This window comes from Schistocerca serialis, chromosome 7 (assembly GCF_023864345.2).
Source record: "Schistocerca serialis cubense isolate TAMUIC-IGC-003099 chromosome 7, iqSchSeri2.2, whole genome shotgun sequence".
Classification (NCBI taxonomy): domain Eukaryota; kingdom Metazoa; phylum Arthropoda; class Insecta; order Orthoptera; family Acrididae; genus Schistocerca; species Schistocerca serialis.
In genome coordinates, this window is record NC_064644.1 from 265648463 (window position 1) to 265672665 (window position 24203).

Consider the following 24203-nt stretch of genomic DNA (forward strand, 5'->3'; position numbering starts at 1 on the left):
GGAGGAGACTTCCAGCGACCTGTTGAGTCCATGCCACGTTCAGCTGCTTCACTGTGCTGGGCAAAAGGACGATCGGCACGATATTGGGAGATATCCCATGATTTGTGTCGCCTTGGTATATGTCAACTTCCTTTTCCTTCACACAGTGTTGTCTTCCAGTTTCTCTCTTCCGTATAGCCTCTCTGTGTATTCCTTCCACCTTTCAGCCTTTCCTTCTTAGTCTGTAATACACTATGTTAGCTGTCCAGGAATGACGTGACGTCGCCGCTTGTGTTTTGCAGCACGACGGGCTGAAGCTGTGGCAGGACATGGGCTGCCCCGCACACAAGTTGGTGGTGGGCGTGCCCTTCTACGGTCGCAGCTTCACGCTCAGCGCGGGCAACAAGGACTACAAGCTCGGCACGTACATCAACAAGGAGGCCGGCGGCGGCAAGCCGGGCAACTACACGCAGGCCAAGGGCTTCCTCGCCTACTACGAGGTGCGTATGCTACATGGGCGCACAGGTCATCGCCTTGTCTCAAATGGGGTTCAAATGGCTCTGAGCACTATGGGACTTAACATCTATGGTCATCAGTCCCCTAGAACTTAGAACTACTTAAACCTAACTAACCTAAGGACAGCACACAACACCCAGTCATCACAAGGCAGAGAAAATCCCTGACCCCGCCGGGAATCGAACCCGGGAACACGGGCGTGGGAAGCGAGAACGCTACCGCACGTCCACGAGCTGCGGACCCTTGCCTCAACAAAGAGGATGTAGCGAGTGATGGGAAAATAGAATACGTATGTTTTTGGGTAGGGTCCGCCTTTAGCAAAACATAAATTTGTTTTTAAAAAACAAATTTGTGATTTGCTAAAGGCGCACCCTATCCACAAACATGCGTATTGTTAATGCAAACACGGAAGAAAAGAGCTTCAACCCTAAGATTATTATGGGAAATACATTACGGTAATTCATAAGAAAGTGTGGCAGACTATAAAAATTATACGAATCTATGAGTAACTGAGTCATGCGCGTGGTTATATCGATTACTGTGTTTGAGGAAACTCTTTGCGTAGTGTTGCTTACGAGGAAAAAAGGGCAAGTGCCATAACAGGACTTCCCAGAAACTTCGGTCGGTGAAAGAAGAATCCAAATAACCGAATGCGTGTCTCGGCTTAGCCATTTATACTCACCAATTTCTGGGAAAACGACCGTTCAAAGTTTTTGGGGTATTTTATCTGCCTTTTAGCGAGCGATTGGTTTAACAGAAGCAGTGGTACAGTAGCTAGCGTCACGGCTCCATAATTTTGCCCCCTCTTTTCGAAACCTGATTACTGTCATTATTTTTCATTTTTCTAGGAATGACCGTAGAAGATTACTACACGAATGTTTTTCTAGTGTTTATTGAAATAACGCTGTCCTTAATCGTCTACTAATAGTATGACTGACGAATGAATTTAAATAAATAAATAAATGAGAATTTATTTCAAATCGTTTTTGGTGGAATTCTTTTGTGTATCTTGATTTATAATCACTTGTAAGCGCCAGTTTTCGATAAAGTGATCTGTTATGCGTGGTTTGCCGCGAAATTATTGCTAGCGCATGAAACCCTGAGTAATGTTAATGATGTATCTTTGCCAAATGAGATTCATGCAAAGAAATGTCACTGTGGCAAACCTGCTTTCTGGAGACGCTCGTGGTGTTCGGAATTTCTCCGGTTCGAATGTTTCTACGAACGGTATCATACAAGGGAGAGCACGAAATCTTCCAGAAGAAAAAAAAAGCAATAAAATATAAGAATGACTATAACAAATGTATAATAATGAAGTATAAGGAAAACACTGTAACCCTTGAAAATACCATACACACAACTACGCATACACCCCCCCCCCTCCCCCCCCACACACACGTGGTCAGAAAATGTGTGAAATGCTTGTAGGGATGTTACAGGGCAGGTTGTACTGAGACATAAATGTTAAGATAGAAATTCGATACGTTGCTCCGTTTCCGAGTTATTTAGCATAGAATTTAGCCAATCGGGGCTTCGCGCGCTCGCATTCAAGCGGCCTGCCAGGGGCGGTGTTGCCCAGCGAGTGGTTTCTCTCGTTAGCTGAAACTTGAATTTACGCGCGCGACGATCTGATTGGCTAACTTCAATGCTAAATATCCCGGAAACGGCGCAACGTATCGACTTTTTTTTTGTAACATTCATATCTCAGTACAACTTGCCGTGCAACATCCCTACAAGCGTTTCAGACATTTTCTGACCACACTGTATATATATGACTGTGAAACCCAGTAGTAATTTTACAATTAATATGTCGCACTTGTACCCCCTAAATTGATTAAAAAAATCGTGTAGTAACTTTTTACGGAAATTGGTAGATAAATGAAAAAATAAATATATAAAATAAATAAAGAGGATGATTGGTTTTGAACAGAGGGCTCGTGGTATCGAGGTTTGTACCTCGGAACCGTAGTGATTGCTCATTGTATCTGTACGGTTGATATTTATTTCGCGGGCCGAGCGTTCGCCTACTGGGTAGTTGCAACTTCACCCCAGCTATGCTCTGATGGGTAATATTATGCATATTCTGGAATTGGACTTCAGGCATGTTCCTGCTGCCTTGACTGGAGGATGTGGCCACATACGCTGTCCATGATTTGCGTCAGCCTGATACAAAAACGAAGGTGAGAAACATTTTTGTGGGCAAGATTCACGAGACGATAGCCCCTCCCGGTGCAGTCATCTCTGAGAGTCGTTTGCTTTTTGACATTAAACAGATTCCGACCGTTGTACTGGCCGTGTATGGGCGATGCCTTTCTGTGGATTAGCAGCCTGTCGATAAGAATTGCTCTAAAACAAGTACTTATTTGATTGTAAGGGGGTATCAGTTTCCGAAAGCGTTTGTGTTTCCTAAGTTCAACTTTTTTGTCTGTTGTGTAGAGATGGGGCCCCTCCACGCCCGCACCAACGTGGTGACCAAACCAAAAGTTCTGCTGTCACCACCGCAAACATGTTAGTTATCAAGTAAGTGGATCACAGGATGCTGGGCTGTGATGTTATCCGTGCGTCTGGGTAAGACTACGCGTTAACACGGTCCATCAGGTGATAGATAATGGACGAAACGCGAGTGAGGGTAGCGATTTGAAGAGCAGAGGGAATAAAGTGCCAAGGCTCGTGCCGTGGGAAAAAAAACCTCTGCAACAGTGGGATGGGTAGTAAGAGCAGTAGTGGCTTACTATCTGCGATAGTTCATGCAAGGTTGGATTTGTTAGTATAGGTATCATGCATCATTACCGTGGCAAGCGATGGCGATGTATCCCCAGTTGCTGCAGCCGCTACATTCCTGGAACAATCAAGATCGTTATATAGTAGTGGGAGATCGGCCATAGATCATCTCACTGTGTGGGGGATGTGTGGAGCTTGTCTGCATGCAGTGTACGGTACGGCTTCCCTGCGTGGTGCCAGTTATTCGGCAGTGTATTCCAGCTGGGTATCCAGTAATGGCGTCTGATTAACAGGGGCTCACCTGTGCCGTTGTGTTTGCGTGTGCTTGGCCATAGATGTTAGGTCCTTACACGTATGTCTTTTATCTTTCCATCTATGGTTGTGGTCGTAGTTCCCCAGATTCAGAATAAACGGGTTCTGCGAATGTCTGGAGTTTCTGTATAGTCTTGTGGTGTGTTTGTGGATTACCTCCGTGAGAGTCTCAAGTCGGTATTCCCGGTGAAGGTCCGCGATGCGTGTGCATCGTGGAGCATTGCTTATGATTTTGACTACTTTGTTTTGTATGAACTGCAGACGGCGCAGGCGTGTAGGCGCAGCGTTTCCCCAGACAGGAGCTGCGTACATCAGGGGTCGGATAAGTGTCACGTACATGGACCTCTACACCCTTCTGTTCAGTGTGCTACGCCTGTTGAGCATAGGGTAGAGCTGTTTGAGCCTCGCGCTAGCTCGGTTGGTCCTGTGTTGTATGTGGTCCCCCCCCAGTGTAATTTCCGGTCCAGCCAGACACCGAGGTATTTGACTTTCTCGCGGAAACGTATTGGGCGTGAATGTAGAGTTATTGGTGTGCAGTATCGGTATTTGCGCAGTTGCTTCGGTCTTCTTGTCCCGTCACTTTAAATGACCTTTTATATTTATTCTCTTACCAGATACTACTGGATCAAATGGACTCAGCTGTATACCCTCCTGTTTCAGTTGTGATTGGGGGACTGCTTAATGATTTCATGCACTTGTTGTCTAAATTTAATTTGTATTTTGTGTGTACGTTTTAGAATTTGTCAAGCAACTGACTGGAACGTCGGCCGCGCTTCCAGCCGTTACTGCAGTCGCCTAATTTACGTGCTTGAGGTGCTAAGACCGCCTGGGATTTCGTTACTCATAAAAGTGCTTGCTAAACGCCTCGGTCTGCTTCACAGGCGTATACATTATTCTAAATATTCTGGTTTCTGCGAATATACAGTTCTATTTAGCTGCTTCACAGCCACATACGGAACGCTTTAAAACTGTAGAAATTGACTCATCTTGTGAGATATAGTGGTGCGAAAATCTGCTTCAGTGACGTGTACATTATTTCACATTTCTGCTTTCCCTCTCTGTACAAACTAGTGAGATAACAATTCCTTCTGCGTCCTTTTCAGCTACGTATTTAATTTTTTTTTCAAATTCTTGGTATTTACTAGTGCTACGGTCTGTTCTCTCTTCTGTCTGCTTCACGGACATACATATATTATTTCTTATGTCAGCATTTTGCTGATGTGTATTACAGAATCGCTTTGAATAAATGTGTGATAAATTTTTAGCTATTTCTCAGAACTTAAAGATTTGTTTTAAAACTTGGCCTATGCGGCGAGCAAATATTACTCGCTTTGTCCACCCCCGATAGCTGAGTGGTCAGCGCGACAAACTGTCAATCCTAAGGGCCCGGGTTCGATTCCCGGCTGGGTCGGAGATTGTCTCCGCTCAGGGACTGGGTGTTGTGTTGTCTTAATCATCATCATTTCATCCCCATCGACGCGCAAGTCGCCGAAGTGGCGTCAAATCGAAAGACTTGCACCAGGCGAACGGTCTGCCCGACGGGAGGCCCTCGTGACACCACATTTCATTTCATTACTCGCTTTCAAATTTAAAAATCGCCCTCTGGGACAAATCAATGAACAATTTTATTTTATTTTATTTTCCCTCAGAACCTTACTACTCGCAGATCATCACTCCCCACAAGTTCAACGGTAGCAGAGAGTGGCTCCGGGAGTAACAATCAGTCGAGTAGCGCACAGGCTGCCTCCGTAGCGGAGTGGGCGGCGTGGCCGACTGCCATGCTGGGGCACCCGGCTTCAATTCCTGGTACTGCCAGTCGTTTTTCTTTCGTGTGAGGACTAACAGGGGGCGTACTCAGCCTCGTGAGGCCAACAGAGGAGCCACTCGACCGATTAGTAACGGTTCCACCGTCAAGAAATCCGACAATGTCCGGGACTGTGCTGTCCACATGCTTTTCTAAGCCACATCTGATGACGCTATTGGCAGACGACGACACGGTGGTCGGTAAGGCGTGATTAGTCTGTCTAGGGCAGAACGCGGACCTTTAATTTAAAAACCACTGAACCGCAAGTGAACTAGAATCTGGGTCTAGTAAGGTGCTAAGCAAAGAATAATCTTTCGAACTAAAATTATTTATTGATTTGTCTCAGAAAGAAATGGTTCAAATGGCCATGACCAGTAAGGGACTGCCGGCCGGAGTGTCCGTGCGGTTCTAGGCGCTACAGTCCGGAGCCGAGCGACCGCTACGGTCGCAGGTTCGAATCCTGCCTCGGGCATGGATGTGCGTGATGTCCTTAGGTTAGTTAGGTTTAATTGGTTCTAAGTTCTAGGCGACTGATGACCTCAGAAGTTAAGTCGCATAGTGCTCAGAGCCATTTGAACCATCTGAGTACGGGACTTAACATCTGGGGTAATCACTCCCTTAGAACTTAGAACTACTTAAACGTAACTAACCTAAGGACATCATACACATCCATGCCCGAAGCAGGATTCGAACCTGCGACCGTAGCAGTAGCGCGGTTCCGGACTGAAGCGCTTACAACCACTCGGCCACCGCGGCAAACCCAGAGAGAGATATTTAAATTTTAAAGAAAGTAATAATTGTTCTCCACTCAGGGGAAGGCTTAATACAAATCTTTAGGTTCTGAGAAATAAAAAAAAATTATTAAAAAATTTTCAAACAGATACTGTACTGCACAACGGCAAACAGCTGACTCAAAAAATTACGTATTTGCATCTGTGATGCCGACAGAGTACAGATCACACAGTAGCATCAGTAAATACCAAAAAGTTTTTAAAAAAGTATTTAGAGAGCCGAAAAGCAAACAGAAGCAATCGTTACCTCACTAGTTTGCGAAATCAGGGAAAGCAGGAATGTGAAACAATGTACACGTCTGTGAAGCAGATTTTTGCACCACTGGATACCAAAAGGTGAGAAAATTATTAAAATTTTAAAGCTTTACACATACTGCTGTGAAGCAACTAAAAGAAATTCCATGTTCATAGAAACCAGAAAATTTAGAATAATGTACACGTTTGTGGAGAATTCTTTTGCGTCAATAAACATCAACTACATACAGAATTTTAAAAAAATGTTCAAGTCTGAGAAGCAGACTTAAGGTTCAACAAATTTCAATCATACAGACAAAATTTCTTGTAACTTTACATTCGTTGCTGTGAAGCAAGCAAGGGGAGGCAATGAATTTAAAACAATGTACGCGTCTATGACGCAGACTTTTGACTTTTAACTCTACGTACATGGCTGTGAAACAGCCTATTTCGAGAATGTGCGTAATCAGAGAATGACGTACACACCTGTGGAGCAGACTGAGGGGTTTACCGAGCACTTTTATGAGAACGAAATGCCGAGCAAGCTTACGGCCTCAAGCATATAAATTAGACAAATAGAGTAACGGCTCGAAATGCGGCTGATCTCCCAGACAGTTGCTCGACAAGTTCGAAAACATACACACACAGTAAAAAGTAAGTTTACACAGCAAGCGAATGACAGTCGGTACGCAGCTCTCCCCCCCCCCCCCCCCCCCCTTCCCCGCACCTCAATCACAACAGGAACATGAGAGTATAAAACTGAGTCCATTTGGCCCACTACTATCTGATAAGGAAATAAATATAAAAAAGGCACTTAAACAGAGGACACAACAGAAACTGAAACTTAAATTTAGAAAATCCATACACCTCCTGAAACTGTTACCCTCTTACAGTGAAATGAATACTTGTTTTAGACAGATTGTTATCTCCGTAATACTGCTCCACACAAAGGCATCGGCCAGACACGGCCATTACAGTGATCCGAATCCGCTTACCGAAAAAAAAAAGAAACGACACTCAGAGGTGACCTTAAAAGGAGGGGGTTTCGCGAATCCTGACCGACGTCACAAAATGTTGCAACTATCGTTCCTGTATCACGCCGACGCAAATGGTTCAAATGGCTCTGAGCACTATGGGACTTAACATCTGAGGTCATCAGCCCCCTACACTTAGAACTAAGTAAACCTAACTAACCTGAGGACATCACACATATCCATGCCCGAGGCAGGATTCGAACCTGCGACCGTAGCAGCAGTGCGGGTCCGGACTGAAGCGCCTAGAACCGCTCGGTCACAGCAGCCGGCCCTACGCAAATTATGGACAGTATATGTGGTCATTTCCGCCAACCAAGGAAGCGGTAATACGCCCGAAGCCCAACTCCAGAACACAACCCGTCACCGCATAGCCAGGATGAAGTAGCAAGTCCCCAGTAGGCGAAGGATCACCCGCGAAGTAAACATCGTCCGTGCAGACACGATGAGGAACAAACGCGGATCCGAGGTACAAGCCTTGATACCACGTGACGTTCTATTAGAACCGCCAAAGCTCAGCGGACCACGTCTGATCAGCGCGCTTGCTGAAATCCATGACAGGCCAAGCTCGGATCAAGAGAGCCTTATCGAAGCAACACTAGGAAACGAGTTTTGTCAAGCACAGGAATCGATATAACCACGCACACAGCTCAGTAACCTCCGTGAACATACAGGGGTTGGATAAAAATATATAAACACCGCAAGAAATGAATGCTTGAACATAAATGAAGGTCCTAGCCAAGTCTGCATGTTGCAAATATGTGAAACGTCTTAAATGCGTTGTAAGTGGCAGAAGTGGTCATAACAGTATTCTGTGTAGCTGTGAGTGCACTATGGGGAAGCTAAATATACTTGAACGTAGGCAAACTGTTGACGCCGTATGGTGGGTACTTCCATAACCAAGGTACGCAAAATACTTCTAATGGTACCATTTCGGAAGTTTATGCACATGCAAGGAAAGCCAAAAAATATCATCCATCAACGCCGACAATTGTGCGTATTGAGTCATGGTGGCAAAAAGTTATTGAAGAGAATGTGGCGAAATATAAGAGGGCTACCGCTGCGGAAGTCACTGCAGAACTGAATGTCGCACTCGCGAATTCTGTCAGCACCAAAACAACATGAAGTGACTCCATAAATTGAAAACTGCGAGCCGACCTGAATTCCAAAACCACTCATCAGTGATACAAACGCCCACAACAGGAAAACGTGGTGCTGAGGCCGTAAAACCTGGATTATGGAGCAGACTGTTTCATACTGTTTCCAACTTCTGGTCTAACTTACGTCCCAAGAGTGAAATATGGTGCGGATTTCGTGATGATTTCGGCAGCCAAATCGTGGTATTCATGGTCCCCATGTTTACTCTGGGTTACTGCCAGCGGGTTTCCTAAGTCGTATTAGGCATGACATTGTGTCGTGTTTTTTATGTTTTCATATTTTTGTCCACCCCTGTACTTTATGGAAGAAATTATTATACATGCGTTATCGCAAAAATACCAAGATACACATGCTGAAATATCAGCAGGCCTTAGAGTTGATGGATCAACAATACATCACACTTTTTGCCAATAAGAAATAACTGTAGACAATATACCACTTTTTGTATATACCACTGTGTGTATTTATATACGGTAAATTCCGATTAAAGTACACGTTCAGGCAAGCTATGAGCAGCTTTAAAGTCGCTGGAAATCATTCCAGCATTAATAATGGTAATTCAAACACTAAATTAAAACTGTATACCAAAATCTGAACTTAATTTACAAATTTATTTAAATCATTTCACTCTATATGCAAGATTCACAAAAAACGCTATAGGATAGTAAAAGTGTAAAAGTTGAAAATAAATGGTAATACAGTAACTTATTCGTTACAGTGCGCTACTGACCAATTCGTTGAAGATAAATGTTTGCTCCAGAAATATAAAAATTTTGAGGTAAATGCAAACAAGATAATAACGAAATAATGATGTGGTAATTGGTGCAAAAAGCGAACATACCTTGGAAGATGGATAGGAACAGTAGCAGCTACTGAAGCTATGTAATCAAAGAGCTGAAAATTGCAAATTATAGGACGTAACACCAAGAAAATAGATCAAATTGTAAATTTTGGAAAGAAGAATACTTATTTATCAACGGGATTTGTCTTTGATAAACGCATAAGAATTAATACTAAAACAAAGAAAATTAACACAGTTTTAGAACCATTATCACAAATGGTTTGGGAGTTTGTACCGTAAAATGGAGATAGATTTATGTAGACTTTCGGCAAGAATATCAATATCAGAAAAAAAAGAATCGAAACGATACGCGACAGAAACGATTTTCAACATTCTTAAGACCATATAATGGTATAGGTATGTTAAGAGCATTCGTTAGGAAATACTTCCAAAACACATACCAGATGAATAAAAAAGTGGGGCACCACAATATTTGAACGCATGGGATATGTCCGTCAATGACATAGAAGAATATTCCTGCAGATTTACGTAGAGGTAGAGGAGAATAGAGTAAAACGATTAGGGACGTTTTGTAATCTTAGGTGCTAGTAGAATGAATAAACTTTTTATAACAAAAAACACATATCCGAATACATACTGTAAATGATATTAAAGATAAATGATTCTACTTATGCCATTTGGAGTTTTTCTTAGACCGAATGTGTTACAAAATAACCTCTATATGCGTCTACGAGTATTTTCATTTGCTTTTATTAGCACTAGACACTTTTAACCTTATTGTAGGAAACTCGTAACTGGTGTTGCAGTGTAAAATTTAGATTGGAAGGAAGACAGATTTAGATTGGAATTGTCACTGTCGTTGTTATCCAACTGAACTGAAGAAATAAATGTTACTCATGGACCTTGTAGAAAAATAGTATCCATGTAAAATTAAACACTTACTTTATAATTTTGCTACCTTGCTGTGACTCATCGGAATATTTGTTGGGCAATAGAACAATCTCCACTGCTTTTAGGCAATTTCTCCAATATTTTTTTTTGTTAAATCCAAAAACTGGCTACAATAAGCACAGTAGTAGCAATAATAACGATTTAAATAAAGGCCGTTTCTTTCCAAAAGTGAAGGTAACAACCAGCCAACGTTAATTGTTTCATTTTTTAGAAAACAAAGCCCTTATTGGTTCATCTTCAGATGGCTGTTCACATTTATTTTGCTCCATTTACACATAGCTGACCAGAAGATGTTACCCATTTTTAGCAGTAGCGAATGTTTCTTAAGACGGTGTTACCTTCGAAATTCCTCCCACATATTAAGAATAATGGGAATGTTTTCATAGCGAATGCTATTATGGTTAGTGAGGACACAACAATAAGTAGAGAAAGAGCGGTAGTGCTATGGAGTATAGTAGGACGCTACTAAGGATACCGGCAGAGTAGCAGGCATGGCGCTTGAAGCGCGTGGGGAGTGCCGAGGAAATTCAGACAGAAGGAAGAGTTGCATATGAACTAACAGCTTAACTTTCTCGGGATGAAATTTAATGACACATTCTAGCTTCACGATCTATACTAAATGACGGATCTGAAAATGATTAGTTTATGTAGGAGTATAACCAATGTAATTGGGAAAACTACATCCTGGCTTAAAGGCCTCAGAGTAAAGAAAAGGAAATTTTTTGTTTTATGCATTTAATAATAATTTTTACTTTACTGGAGGGGAGGAACTCGGTTGTTAATTCAATTACTGATTTGCGACTTGCAGATATGTCTCGAGATCCAAGAAGTGGGTGGATGGACGGAGAAATGGGATGAAGCGGGGAAAGTTCCATACGCATACAAAGGTAAGTATAGATTCCATACCAACCAAGTGGAATGCTTAAGTCTTATTCAAACATTAATCACGAATTACGCGTTTACTAGTTGTATGTTTGCGTCAAAATTCAGTATCACTTCAGCGTTCACCTAAAAATGGTGCTTCGAAATGTCCGGTTCGAAATCACGCAGAATAGTTTACCTACACCTGGGAAACCACAAGTTGATTAATTGACGCAGGGGAGAAGGCAATGTGCTCACGATTCATAACATAATTAATGTCTTTAAACTAATGAAAATATTAAAAAATTGTTCAAATGGCTCTGAGCACTATGGGACTTAACTTCTGAGGTCATCGGTCCCCTAGAACTTAGCACTAATTAAACCTAACTACCCTAAGGACATCACACACATCCATGCCCGAGCGAGGATTCGAACCTGCGACCGTAGCGGTCGCGCGGTTCCAGACTGTAGCGCCTAGAACAGCTCGGCCAGAAAATATTAAATTTAATATTATCCATTATGCACGTAAGGTAGGCGGTTGTTATGTTTTTATAGTAATATTTGATGGCATTCAGTCGCAATTGTGTGTAGGACAAAAATTACTGTTGAACACAAACAATTATTACCAATTATTATTACTGTAATGAAAATACGCTCATGTTTAGAAGAAACAGAACATCTTGAACGACTAGAGTAGGACATTCTTATTCACAGGAAGTGTGTTGCACGCCTGGGGCGAAGTGTTTCGGCAGTGCAAGGGGTGTGTGTACAGAATGGTTCTCTGAAGGCCGTAGAACACGACGAGGTGGGTCAGGTCGCAGACACCCCCTGAGAAGATCGACACCTCATGCGAATGGCATTGCAGGACAGATCTGCGTCCTCTTCGCCATTCGCGCCTTATTCGCGTCGATAACATGACGCATGGAACAAATTATCAGAGTCTATGGCAACAGGATACATGCTGATCATTTCTGCAGAACATATTAACGTACATGCCCTGTGAATATGAACGTGCTATCTCTAGTTGTTCAAGGCGTACTGCTTTTTTTTTTTCTAAAAGTGAATGTATGATTTTGTGTGTGTGTGTGTGTGTTTTTCAAAAATCCAGGAACATTTTAAAAACTTTATTGTATCCGAATGAATAGCATTACAATGTAATATTACACATAATTTGAAAGAGTAAACTTGTAAATTGTTTTTGACAACAACAAAATGGCTCTGAGCACTATGGGACTTAAGTTCTGAGGTCATCAGTCCCCTAGAACTTAGAACTACTTAAACCTAACTAACCTAAGGACATCACACGCATCCATGCCCGAAGCAGGATTCGAACCTGCGACCGTAGCGGTTGCGCGGTTCCGGACTGAAGCGCCTAGAAGCGCTCGGCCACTCCGGGCGGATTTTGACAACATTCGCTTCACATGCACTCCATGTGGGAACCATGTATGCTCCTACAAACGTCGATGCGATAATCTAACTCTTGCCACACACGGGGCCAATATGTATTTTGAGACTGTGGCTGTTGCTTGTCCAGTTCTCCATTTCAATTCCGCAACATCATCTGGAAGAGGAGTGACATAAACAAGGTCCTTTACATAACCTAATAAAAAGAAATCACAAGGGGTAATATCCGGGACGTAGGAGGCCATTTTAGCATACATCTGTTGTTCCCACAACGAGCAAGCCAACGATTGGGTAGCACTGTGTTCAGATACGCCCTAACATCACAGTGAAAATATGCGGGTGCACCATCTAACTGAAGGACAAAGTTCTCTGATTCTGTTTGCAACAATGGCGTTAATCAGTTCTGCAACATCTGAAGGAAGCACTCTCCAGTAACAATTCTTCAAAGAAGAAAGACCCATAAAGTTTCTTGTGAGACATGGTGCAAAAACATTGATATTCGGAGGATCCCACTCGTGCTCAACAATGTTATGCGGTTTTTCTAATCCCCAAATCCTACAATTGTGTCCGTTTACTTTCCCATTTGTATGAAATGTTGCCTCGTCCGAAAAAATTATCGATGTCACAAAACTATCGTGTTCAACCTTCAATTTACAGCAAAATTTGAATTTCTGGTCCTTGTCTTTAGGGTATAACTTCTGCACTAGCTGTAGTCTAAATGGGTTCCTGTTTAATTTTTTACGCGTAACACACCACACAGTCGTTGTTGACATTTCCAACACACGTGAAGCTCTACGTAGAGATTATGCCGGGTTCCTTGTGAAAGCTTCTCTCACTCGTTTAATGTCATTTGAATTCACATCTGGCCGACTGCTTCTCTTCTTGTCACAGAAAAAACCAGTTTCAACGACATTACAGGCCAACTGTAGATTGCCTTTCTGGTTGGTGCTGCTTTCCCGCACTTCATCCCAAATTTTCGTTGGACATTCGTTGCACTCTTTCTTTTGACAAATTCTAGCACATAGAAAGCCTTCTCAGCTCCATCTTGATTATGATATCATCTAGCGACCATTCGTGGAACAACACATCACACTTGCAATGAGAAAAAAAACTTACAAGTTTACTCATTCAAATTATGTATATTGTTACTTTGTAATGCTACTCACTCGGCTCATTCACTTCTAAAGTGACTGTGTGTGTGTGTGTGTGTGTGTGTGTGTGTGTGTGTGTGTGTGTGTGTGTTAGTGTGTGCATGTGTGTGCGCGCGTGTGTGTATATGTGAGGGAGAAAGAGAATAAGCAAATAAATGTGTGAGTGGTGCATCCACCACTGTATAGGTAGTAGAGGTTTATAACGATCTGGATGGACTGTGAGACACTGATTTTATACCTATATCCTGGCCACAGGTACTCAGTGGGTGGGCTTCGAGAATCCAAAGAGTGTACAGATCAAGATGGACTTCATCAAGGCGAAGGGCTACGGTGGCGCCATGACGTGGGCTATCGATATGGACGACTTCCGTGGAGTATGTGGCCCAAAGGACGCCCTCATCTCCGTCATGTACAACAACATGAAGGACTACATCGTGCCGGACATTCAGTACTCCACCACCAAGAGGGTAAGTCGTTCATATTTTTACATGTAACTGCAGGCTTACAAGGCGTTGTCATTGAAGGTAGAATCTTGCGGGTGACCACGAAGCGTCATTTTCTGCGTCAAAGTTCTTCTTCAGTACTAGGCGTCTTGATCCCACTATTGGGATATTCGTAAGGAGTCTTCTGATGTTCCCAGCTTGTTGAATCAACTGGGGACAGCGAAACGCTCCTGAACAATATCCCAGCAGAGGGTTGGAAACGTCTAATATTAAAGAGGTTGTTTCAAGACGTTGCTTGAAGAGGCTTGATTACCCAGAAGATTTTATTTTAAATTAATTATATTTTTCTCTACAGCTATGCGTGATAATATCGTAGCAGCAGTAGGACTGGACAGTAAAAAGAAAAAAAAACCTGAAGGAGTAAAACACTTCAGAGACTTCAGCACCAAAGTCAGTTTTACTATCATATTTCCACACAAATTTAAATCAGTGAACTAATGTACAGGAGACTCATCAAAATTTTCCTTAAAGACCAGAAATACAACTGAAACAAATTATGTATAATCTTAAAAACATAAATTACTAATTGATTACAGCCCCCAGCGAAAATTTTCTACATTTTTCAACGAAGAACTAAAACATTTCACAGAATAATAACATTTCTACAAAAGGATTGAGAATAACTTTGACATTTGGAACTACTAATTTCATATTACGAAATATTTTGCCTTTTAGTTCTTTATAGATTTTCATGGGGAAGTAATGTGAAGTCTGACTACCCGTTTGTGTGGAAGTGACAAGAGTCTCTCTTTGTAAATATGTTGCAAATATTGAAAATTGTTTCCTGCAACGAAATATGCTTTTTCTATGAAGAGAAACAATTAATAATGGAATACAAGTATGCGAAATATTTAGCTTTATATACAGTGGTCACAACACATATTTTTCATAGCTTTTTTGTAGTGACAGAATTCTATTTAGACTGCCTGCTACCTCCAAACAATAATTCTATGCCCTACAATAGATACAAAATATCTGTGGTAGTGCACTGAAAGTATCCCTGTCAGTAACCAAATACAGTATTGTCACTGCAGATGCAACCTTATCTGATTCATTTGCCAGGGAGTGTGAATGTATGTGGACCATCATAGATATTTACTTCCCAAACGTAATCCCAAAAGTCTGACAGAATTACTTTCGTGAAGAGTCTAATTTTTACAAGTAATTTCTAATTTATTTGAATACCGCGTTAGTTGAATCTTTGTCGCGTTTAATTTCAATCAGTTTGAATCAGACGAACATTCTACATTGTGTGGCATATGTCTGATACTTTAAATAATTTGTTCTGTTGTTTCATGTGTGGTTTCAGATGTGGCATCTGAAAACAAAGATGAGTACAAATTTATTTTTGGGGATAAATTATTTACATAAAATAATGCCAACATTGGGGTTCGCTACAAAATTATTCTTTAGTCTAAGAAATAATTACCTGTATCTGATGTTACACTGGCCTTTGCTTTCTCACTCTCCCTTTTTTTGTATGAGCTACATAAATACATAAATACATTACCTCTGATTTCCTATCTTTCCAATCACAGAGCAGAAGGAAATGCTATGTCCAATCACAGAAAACCCTCGTGTCCTTCGGGGACCTGTCCATAGTTAAATTAGTTATTTTCTACAAATTTAGTGACAGTGCATACCGTGCTATTATCTGTAATTTTATTGTGATCATATTGTATTTCTGTGTGAAATTCTGAATCTGAATTGCAACAATTTATCAAACACAATTGTTGTGATTGGGAAGAGTTTTACTTCAAATTACCTTAGAGCATCTGGAAAGTATTCTTCTTTCGGTGATTGATAAATTATTCCGGTTACAAACATCACTATATAAACACAAGATAACGAGCTCTTTATAATTTTTGTGCGAGTATCATGCACAAACCTTCTATAAGAATCACATATACATTGAGATGTTAGGTACTAGTACAGTGTAGTAAACCTCATGTAAAAACAAAATGAGAAGTGAAACTTATGTATGTATGTGTGTGTGTGTGTGTGTGTGTGTGTGTGTGTGTGCGCGCGCGTGTGTATGTACGTATACACGTCTGAAGATGAGCAGATCATACTATAAACTTTTAACGTTATGTTAAATTAAACACGAAATAAATGTAAATGCAACTGGTAGCAGTCTGTCAAAATTATTTCACGCAGTCTCTAGACTTCGCAACTATAGCGCAGTTAATTACCTAGGTCGACAAGTGTTGACTTATTGTGTGTGGTTTCCACGAAAATATGAACTTCTGACTAAATCGACCCCGTTCATCATGAATCTAAAGCCAGTTTCTCCACAGCACGTCAGCCTTTGCACCATCACCATCATCAACGTCGTCGAAGTCTGTACCAAATGAAATTGGAATGCAATTACATACTCTTGAAAGGCACATGAATTAGAAGAAGCATACATTATGTTGGACGTTTGCCCATGAATGAACGCTCGATATCCTTCCTTTTGTGTGTCAGTTCATCTTCACGTATCATACACAAGCGTAGCCAGACATCATTTTTATTCTCCAATGACCTTGATAGCGATGTTCCAGAGTTTTAAGTTCCTGATGGAAACGTTCACCATGTTCCTCTGGTGTGTCAGCCAAATGTTCTGACATTAGAAAATGTAGTTTTAGAGAAGCCTTGCATCCTAACTGTTTAAAATGACTGTAGCATATATTCCACTATTTCCTTGTAATCATGCTGTTATTCTGGTCAAGGAAACGACGCACAACATTTTTTAAACTTCTCCAAGCTTGTTATTTTGTTTCTGTCTCTTATTTTCAAAGTGCTTATCAGACAGCAGCTCACGTACACCTGGTCCAATAAATATCCCTTCCCTCAATTTTGCAGCCGAAATATTTGGGAATAGGCTAACAGCTTCCTGTGCTGTCCAGAGCTTTCACAGGATGCTTCATCAGTCCTCATTTGATGTACAGTGGAGGCAGGAAAATGTGTTCTGGATCAACCAAATGTTCATTGATCGCGCGATAGGTTTTGCCTAAACACTCTCTCCTACTCCAATGCTAATGACCCAACAAGATATTGAGGTTCTTCATACTTTACATTTTTAAGGAGTACTTTCGTGGTACGCTATTGGAGTGGATCCTAGCTCATCTCCAATAGGTAACAATACTGCTTTCAGACTTCGCTTTGAAGACTCTATAAATAATCTCTATTGCTTACTCTCATACTTCTGAGATCCCACTTTCGTCACTAAGCCGGCGACGTCTTTGGAAAACAGCATTAAATCACCTTCATCAAAAAAATTCCCTAAACTCTTTATCACCATTTCTGTACATTGAATGTGGTGTACCGTGCGCAAGTAAATTATTTTCACTGAGACGGGATCCGAGAGGTTGAGGTCCCTCTTTTGAGAGTCCCAAGTCTTTCACCAAATTGTTAAGCTCTGTCTGAGTAAGAGGTTTTGGGTTGCTATCGGTGCCACACTCGGAATAATCATATTCACTACTTTCTTGACTGGTTCAGAGAATTCAAAAGTATCGTTGGTGTTGGTGGAGAGAGATTGGCAGACCTGGGCCATGAGAGACAGGTCTAACAGCTGAATCTAAGTTCGGATACAAGATTTTGTTCATTTTTCTTCTTGTTTTCCCGTCAGTTTTGTCATAAAGAAATAAAAATCATCGACAAACAAATGGCTTGTTCTGACCTCCGAGATCCATGCCGAAATAAGCAAAATATGATTTCTGCACAAACTGTGTTATTTGTGGACGTCTTGTACTTATCACGTAGGTTCCATAGATACAACGAAATGTATCTAGGCTGTTCACACGCTGCCTTCCTGATATTCTTAACATGGCTTCAATGAAATAAAACCACTCACAACAATGCATGTAAGCACCTTAATCCAGCTGTAGCACTAACTAGACGATTTCTGCTGGGATAACGGAACGTCAGCCTAGAATCTCACTATCCCCCTCTATTTCACTGACCTACAGACAACGCAATGTTGCCACATTTCTGTAGTTGTGGACAAAATCTTCCCAGGTGTTACTGAAAGTAGGGTGCGAGTAGTAGTTGAGGATAAGCTATATGAAAATTAGTGTGGCTTCAGGCGGAACCAGATCTACGTCTACATCTACGTGATTACTCTACTATGCCTGGCAGAGGATTCAATGAACCACCTTCATGCTGTGTCTCTACCGTTTCATTCTCAAAGGGCGCGCGGGAAAAAAGAGCACTTAAATTTTTCTTTCCGAGCCTTGATTTCTCTTATTTTATCGTGATGATCATTTCTCTCTATGTAGTTGGGTAACAACAGAATTTTACCGCAATCGGAGGAGAAAACTGGTGATTTAAATTTCATAAGAATATCCCGTCGCAAAGAAAAACTCCTTTGTTTTAATGATTGCCATTCCAATTCGCGTATCATGCCTGTGGCACTATCTCCCCTATTTCGCGATAATACAAAACGAGCCGCCCTTCTTTGAACTTTTTCGATGTCATCCGTCAGTTCCACCTGATGCGGATCCCACAACGCACAGCAATACTCCAGAATAGGGCAGACAAGAGTGGTGTAAGCAGTCTCTTTAGGAGACCTGTTGCACCTTCTAAGTGTTCTGCCAATGAATCGCAGTCTTTGGTTTGCTCTACCCACAACATTATCTATGTGACCGTTCCAATGTAGGTTAATTGTAATAGTAATCCCTAAGTATTTAGTTGAATTTAAAGACTTCAGTTTTGTGTAATATTGGAGAAGCAGTAGCGGATCAATGCTAAAAGCTCTGAGCCGCTTATACCTTGCAAGTATGTGATTGGAATTTAAATTACACTGCATAACGTAGAGTTCGAAGCCAGTAGTAAGTTGTAAGGAGGGGTATCTGTGCAGAGACAACTGAGGATGATGGGGAAAAAATTGAAATCATTTTCATTTTCAGGATTGGCAAGTTAGTGAAGAACACGACTTACTTTCCAAACGACAGAACCCATGTCGAGCTGTGTTATCGTTGCGGTAGCTGAAGACACATGAATTTGTAGTCTGCCGACGGACCGTTGTTGCGAAACTCACGTTCCGCGCTTCTAAGCGAGTCCCCTTTTGCAGCCCGACTGGGACCGGCCGCCCCCCTGCGACGGCAAGAAGCCCGGTGCCGCCCCCGCTAGCACCACGACGCGCCGCCCGACCGCCGCCTCCACGCAGAGCACCACACGCCGACCCGCGCCGACCACCACCGCCGCCCCCTCCTCCTCGAGCAGCACGACCACGACGAGGAGAACCACTACCGCCTCCCGACCGTCCACGCAGCCGCCTCCGGCTGCCCCCGACGACAATGAGCTGCCGCCGGCCGCCATCGACTGCAGCGACGGCGACTTCGTGCCGCACCACGACTGCAGCAAGGTGCGTCATCCCATTCCCTCCACCAGCTGTCTTGTCTTCTTACACTTGCTTCCGTCATCGGTGTTCTGCCTGGCACGGAGCAGCCAGCCAAATTTCTGTTCCTGTACCAGTCTCTTCATTTCAAAGTAGAACCTGCACCCAACGTCCTCTGACAGTGGTTGTATGGAGAATGAGTCAAATAAGATGGAATAACAGTTTTACCTCATGATGGATTCAAGGTATCGAAACGCGCTCTTTGGCGAGCGATAGTATGTATGGGAGCATGAGATTTTGTTGAATGTTTAATCCTCTTAGCTCACGCATCAACGCGTAATTGAAGCAAATATGGCTTTCTAAATGAACGATACAGCTTCGTTAAGGCATTCAAAAGATCTTGTTAAGGTGAGTGCCATGGTATAACGCTTGTTATTTTTGGCGTAGAAACTTTTCGGAAGTTCATCTGATAAATGTGCTAAATTTGAAAGGCCAGATGGCCGGAATCAACTGTACTACGCCAACTGGCCTCTAGTTTCCTACAGGGTGAATTTGCTCAGTGGGTACAAACTGAAGGAAACCATCCCTGAGAGGGCAGGGAGCGAAAAAGATCATATTGCCATATGGCTGGAAATGTGTTCCAAGGCAGTTACACTCACCTGAAGGTGTAGATAAGATCTTTGACGGCATAGGTTTCGGTGAGAACACACCATACAAGTGGGAGCGCTGCGTATGTGTTAGTGTTTTAGCCCCCACTCAAGAGAGCAATAAGTTGGAGCACTATCGAGTACTAGCCATATTACTCTTCGTACCAGGAAGAATACACCTTCTATCAGGGGAGGCAGGATCAGCCGCAGGAAGTGCAGTTATGCCTCGTCCGTAATGCGCTGTGGACGGATGACTGGCCCTACGAGGAAGTCGCCAATAATCCCCGCCCAATAAATAGGCTGAACTGGTGCTGATGGTTCGCTGCCACTGTACCATGGGGATTCTCCACAGGCGCAGATGAGTGCTGCGAAGGATGACGGTCCCGCCGCTCATGAATGTAGCATCATCTGTGAACACCATGGATGACAGAAATCCCATGGCCTATGCGACGAATCAGCGACAACGCCGTCGCCGTAGAGTCAAGTTTAAGACCTACACGCGCGGCTGTGAAAACTGGCGCTTTGCGAGGTACCCGCACTCCATATGTACATTTAACTTAGTTCTCTTTGCAACGTTTGCTCGGAAACTGTTTGAGATGGACCTCCATTCACCGATGTCAGAAATTAAAACCGACTGCCATTGCAAAGCGTGACACTTGTGCTCGGCCCTTCTCATTTGGGACCTTTATACGACCCCTGATCTTGTGCCATGTTACGTGCATGCGAGTGGACACCTTTCCTTGTAGAGATGTCGTATACACCGAACAAACTGCGAAACTCATTTCACGGTGCGGTCAGCGCCACGAACAAACACGACCGGTCATTGCCGGTGCTCCTTTAAGGGAATGACTAATTTTTTGTGATGCGGATAGTGGCAGTTGTCACGAAGAATGTTCCACACGGTCATCTGACGGGTCACCTGTCAGGTGCTGATATCGAAGTCACTGTCACAGATCCTTTACCTGAACCTACAAGAGGGTGTATCTCCATTGGAAGGAATTTCCTGCCAGATGTCCGTATGACCTTTTTTGCTTTTTATTCCTTCAGCGAACGTTTCCTGCAGTTTGTCCCCATTTACCAAATTCAACCTATACAGGGTGAACCACCTAAAACTTGCCCCGCAAACATTTCGGAAATGGAAAATGCGGTTTTCACAGAACGGACTGGTAGTCAGGGGCACGTACTGTTAGCCAATCAACAGATTGTAATAACACTTATAAAATGTGTTTTTGCGCAAACATACACTGTTTAAATGAAAATTGCCTATTGACATTAACAAACTAAACGTAGGATTGATTAGAATATCAGTGGTGTTTCTTGCAGGATGCTAGTGCGAGACGTTTACGAGATATCATTTTTGAAAAATTCCTACACCAACACTTGCACAATACTTGTGGTAGCGCACATTCAACAAAAACATAAGTACATACACTAGTTATGTGGATTGCTGACCAGTGACGAGACAACTGATCATCACAGGTTGTGTTCAAGATGACCATCGGGAGCGGAAATACACGCTTCCAGTCTGTTACGGACACGGAAAAAAAGTGCCAACGGAAAAAAACCTCTTCGATAGTTGGGTCGGGTCGTAAGAGCAGAAGCGGTTTTCTTACTGCTTGCGACAGGTCATGCAAGAGTAGGCTTAGTTAGTAGTGGGTATCATGCAGGTTGATACACTTGATGTTGTGGGGTGGTGTTGCTCAGCGGCTGATACTGGGTGCCGGTGTCGATTTCTCGGTCGGCGTCAGCATACCTGTAAAATTTAGGTTCATCATCATCTTGTGTCCGACAGGTCATATATCGGATTCACCGTGTAGGGTAGTGTTGATGGTTTGTTTATGCGTTAGTGTGCGAGCTTGTAGACTTCCCTGCTGTAGCTTGTTGATCGGCTTTAATAGCAGCTGGTATATCCAGTCAATATTGTTGATTTGCAGGGGCTTGTCGATGTTGTCGCTTGTGGGTGTACGTTAGCTAGCCATAGGTGGTTATGTCCTATCTAATAGAGGCTTTGGCCGCTTATGCTTCCTTCTATGGATCATAAGCCGAAGAATTATTGCAGTTTTCAACTTCTCCTTCTGATTTTTGTATCTAATTAATCTTATCCATCATGGATTCTGTAAATTGCGATGACTGTGTAATAAATGAAATTTATCTATAGCTAGCTGCGACGAGTTACTTCTTTTTCATGAACTGGTTATAGAGCCATTTCAGGCTCATCTTCCGATGTGGCATGTAGAAGTTTACATGTTCATTCTGAGAGCATGGTGTTGGACAGCGAAGATCGATTCATTGTGACATGGAGATAGGACACATTTCCATGTATCGCCTAGTGTGTCTAGTCCACCCATCTTTTGATGTGGGACGGCTTCATCTGGCACTGGAGTGTCGGCAATTCAACATTAGGGGTTTAATATAATGGCCGAAGATGGTAGGTGTGAGATATTAATTAACAGAGATTTTTAACAACTGTAAACGGCATGAGCTGTTCAATAAAAAAAGCTCATTTTTTGGTTGTTTATGGGAAAAACTCTCTTTCGTACCTCGGTCCTCAATTCTGAGCGCTCAGAGAACTCTGCGTGAACGCTAGTAAATTGTCCGCTTACTTCGTTGGTATGTGTGACACTGTATGTGTGTGTGTGTTGCAGTACTACCGGTGCGTGTACGGGAAGCCGGTGGAGTTCAGCTGCTACGAGGGCACCGTCTGGAACCCGCAGCTGCGCGTCTGCGACCGGCCCAACGATGTCCACCGGACAGACTGCTCCATGGCCAAACTGCACTCCTAGTTCAAAAGCACCTGTCACAGCTTCACCTCTAACTTATTACTCCCTAGTTTCTGTATCACATCCAAACCACTCTCAAATAAACCATTTCTTTTTCAAATGCCTTGTTTTTTTTCTATTAATCCAGAACAGCCATCTCAAAGGCAAGAAAGGTAACTAACACCGAGGTTTCTGTGTCGCTTTCAGAGGTATGTGGTGCGAACTGAGAGAAGACACTGTAGCCAGGATTTAAGAGTGGCGTGATGAACGTTGCGGACGGAAGGAGGCTGAATTCTGCGTGCTAGGCAATGTGCTGGCACTCTTTTTCTTCTTCCTTTTTTTGTGAGCGCTTACTCATTAATTCAGTCGAGTCCCACATCCTATTCCACAAAGCTCATCGTGAAAGAGAGCCTTGATGTGTGTGTAACGAATCAGGATATAGATTAACGTGTGGAAGTAGCCCCTGTGGCCTTCCTTTGTAAAGTGTACTAACAGTAAATAATGAGTAGTATTAATATGATAGGCAACTACTTCTGGTTCACTTTACACTCAGTGTTAGATAAATGATTCTATATTTTGGGGAGTGGTAGTACACACCGGAAACAAGACAGGAAGTCTAGTAAAAGTGGGCTCTAAAATCCATACCGTAAGAGCTATGAGCATTTGTTCAACTTTATTACTGTGAAACACATCTCTTCCACTGCAAGCTCTTTGGTGTTTGCAAAAGACTTACAGAATGGAGTAAACAAATAAGGACAAATACACTACTGGCCATTAAAATTGCTACACCAAGAAGAAATGCAGATGATAAACGGGTAGTCATTGCACAAAATATTATACTAGAACTGACATGTGATTACATTTTCACGCAATTTGGGTGCATAGATCCTGAGAAATCAGTACCCAGAACAACCACCTCTGGCCGTAATAACGCCCTCGATACGCCTGGGCATTGAGTCAAACGGAGCTTGGATAGCGTGTACAGGTACAGCTGCCCATGCAGCTTCAACACGATACCATAGTTCATCAAGAGTAGTGACTGGCGTATTGAGACGAGCCAGTTGTTCGGCCACCATTGACCAGACGTTTTCAATTGGTGAGAGATCTGAACAATGTGCTGGCCAGGGCAGCAGTCGAACGTTTTCTGTATCCAGAAAGGCACGTACAGGACCTGCAACATGCGGTCGTGCATTATCCTGCTGAAATGTAGGGTTTCGCAGGGATCGAATGAAGGGTAGAGCCACGGGTCGTAACAAATC

General features: G+C 42.7%; 1 protein-coding gene across 1 annotated transcript in view; it reads left to right on the top strand.

The window, feature by feature from the left end:
• Positions 1 to 23065, top strand: part of LOC126412403 (endochitinase-like) — an 84631-nt gene extending 61566 nt beyond the window's left edge. The window contains exons 7-11 of the mRNA XM_050081987.1: positions 282 to 479; positions 11108 to 11186; positions 13971 to 14182; positions 19272 to 19565; positions 22831 to 23065. Coding sequence (XP_049937944.1) covers positions 282 to 479; positions 11108 to 11186; positions 13971 to 14182; positions 19272 to 19565; positions 22831 to 22968 — 921 coding nt within the window. The 3' untranslated portion in view covers positions 22969 to 23065. The remainder of the gene's footprint in view (positions 1 to 281; positions 480 to 11107; positions 11187 to 13970; positions 14183 to 19271; positions 19566 to 22830) is intronic.
• The last annotated feature ends 1138 nt before the right edge of the window (positions 23066 to 24203 follow it).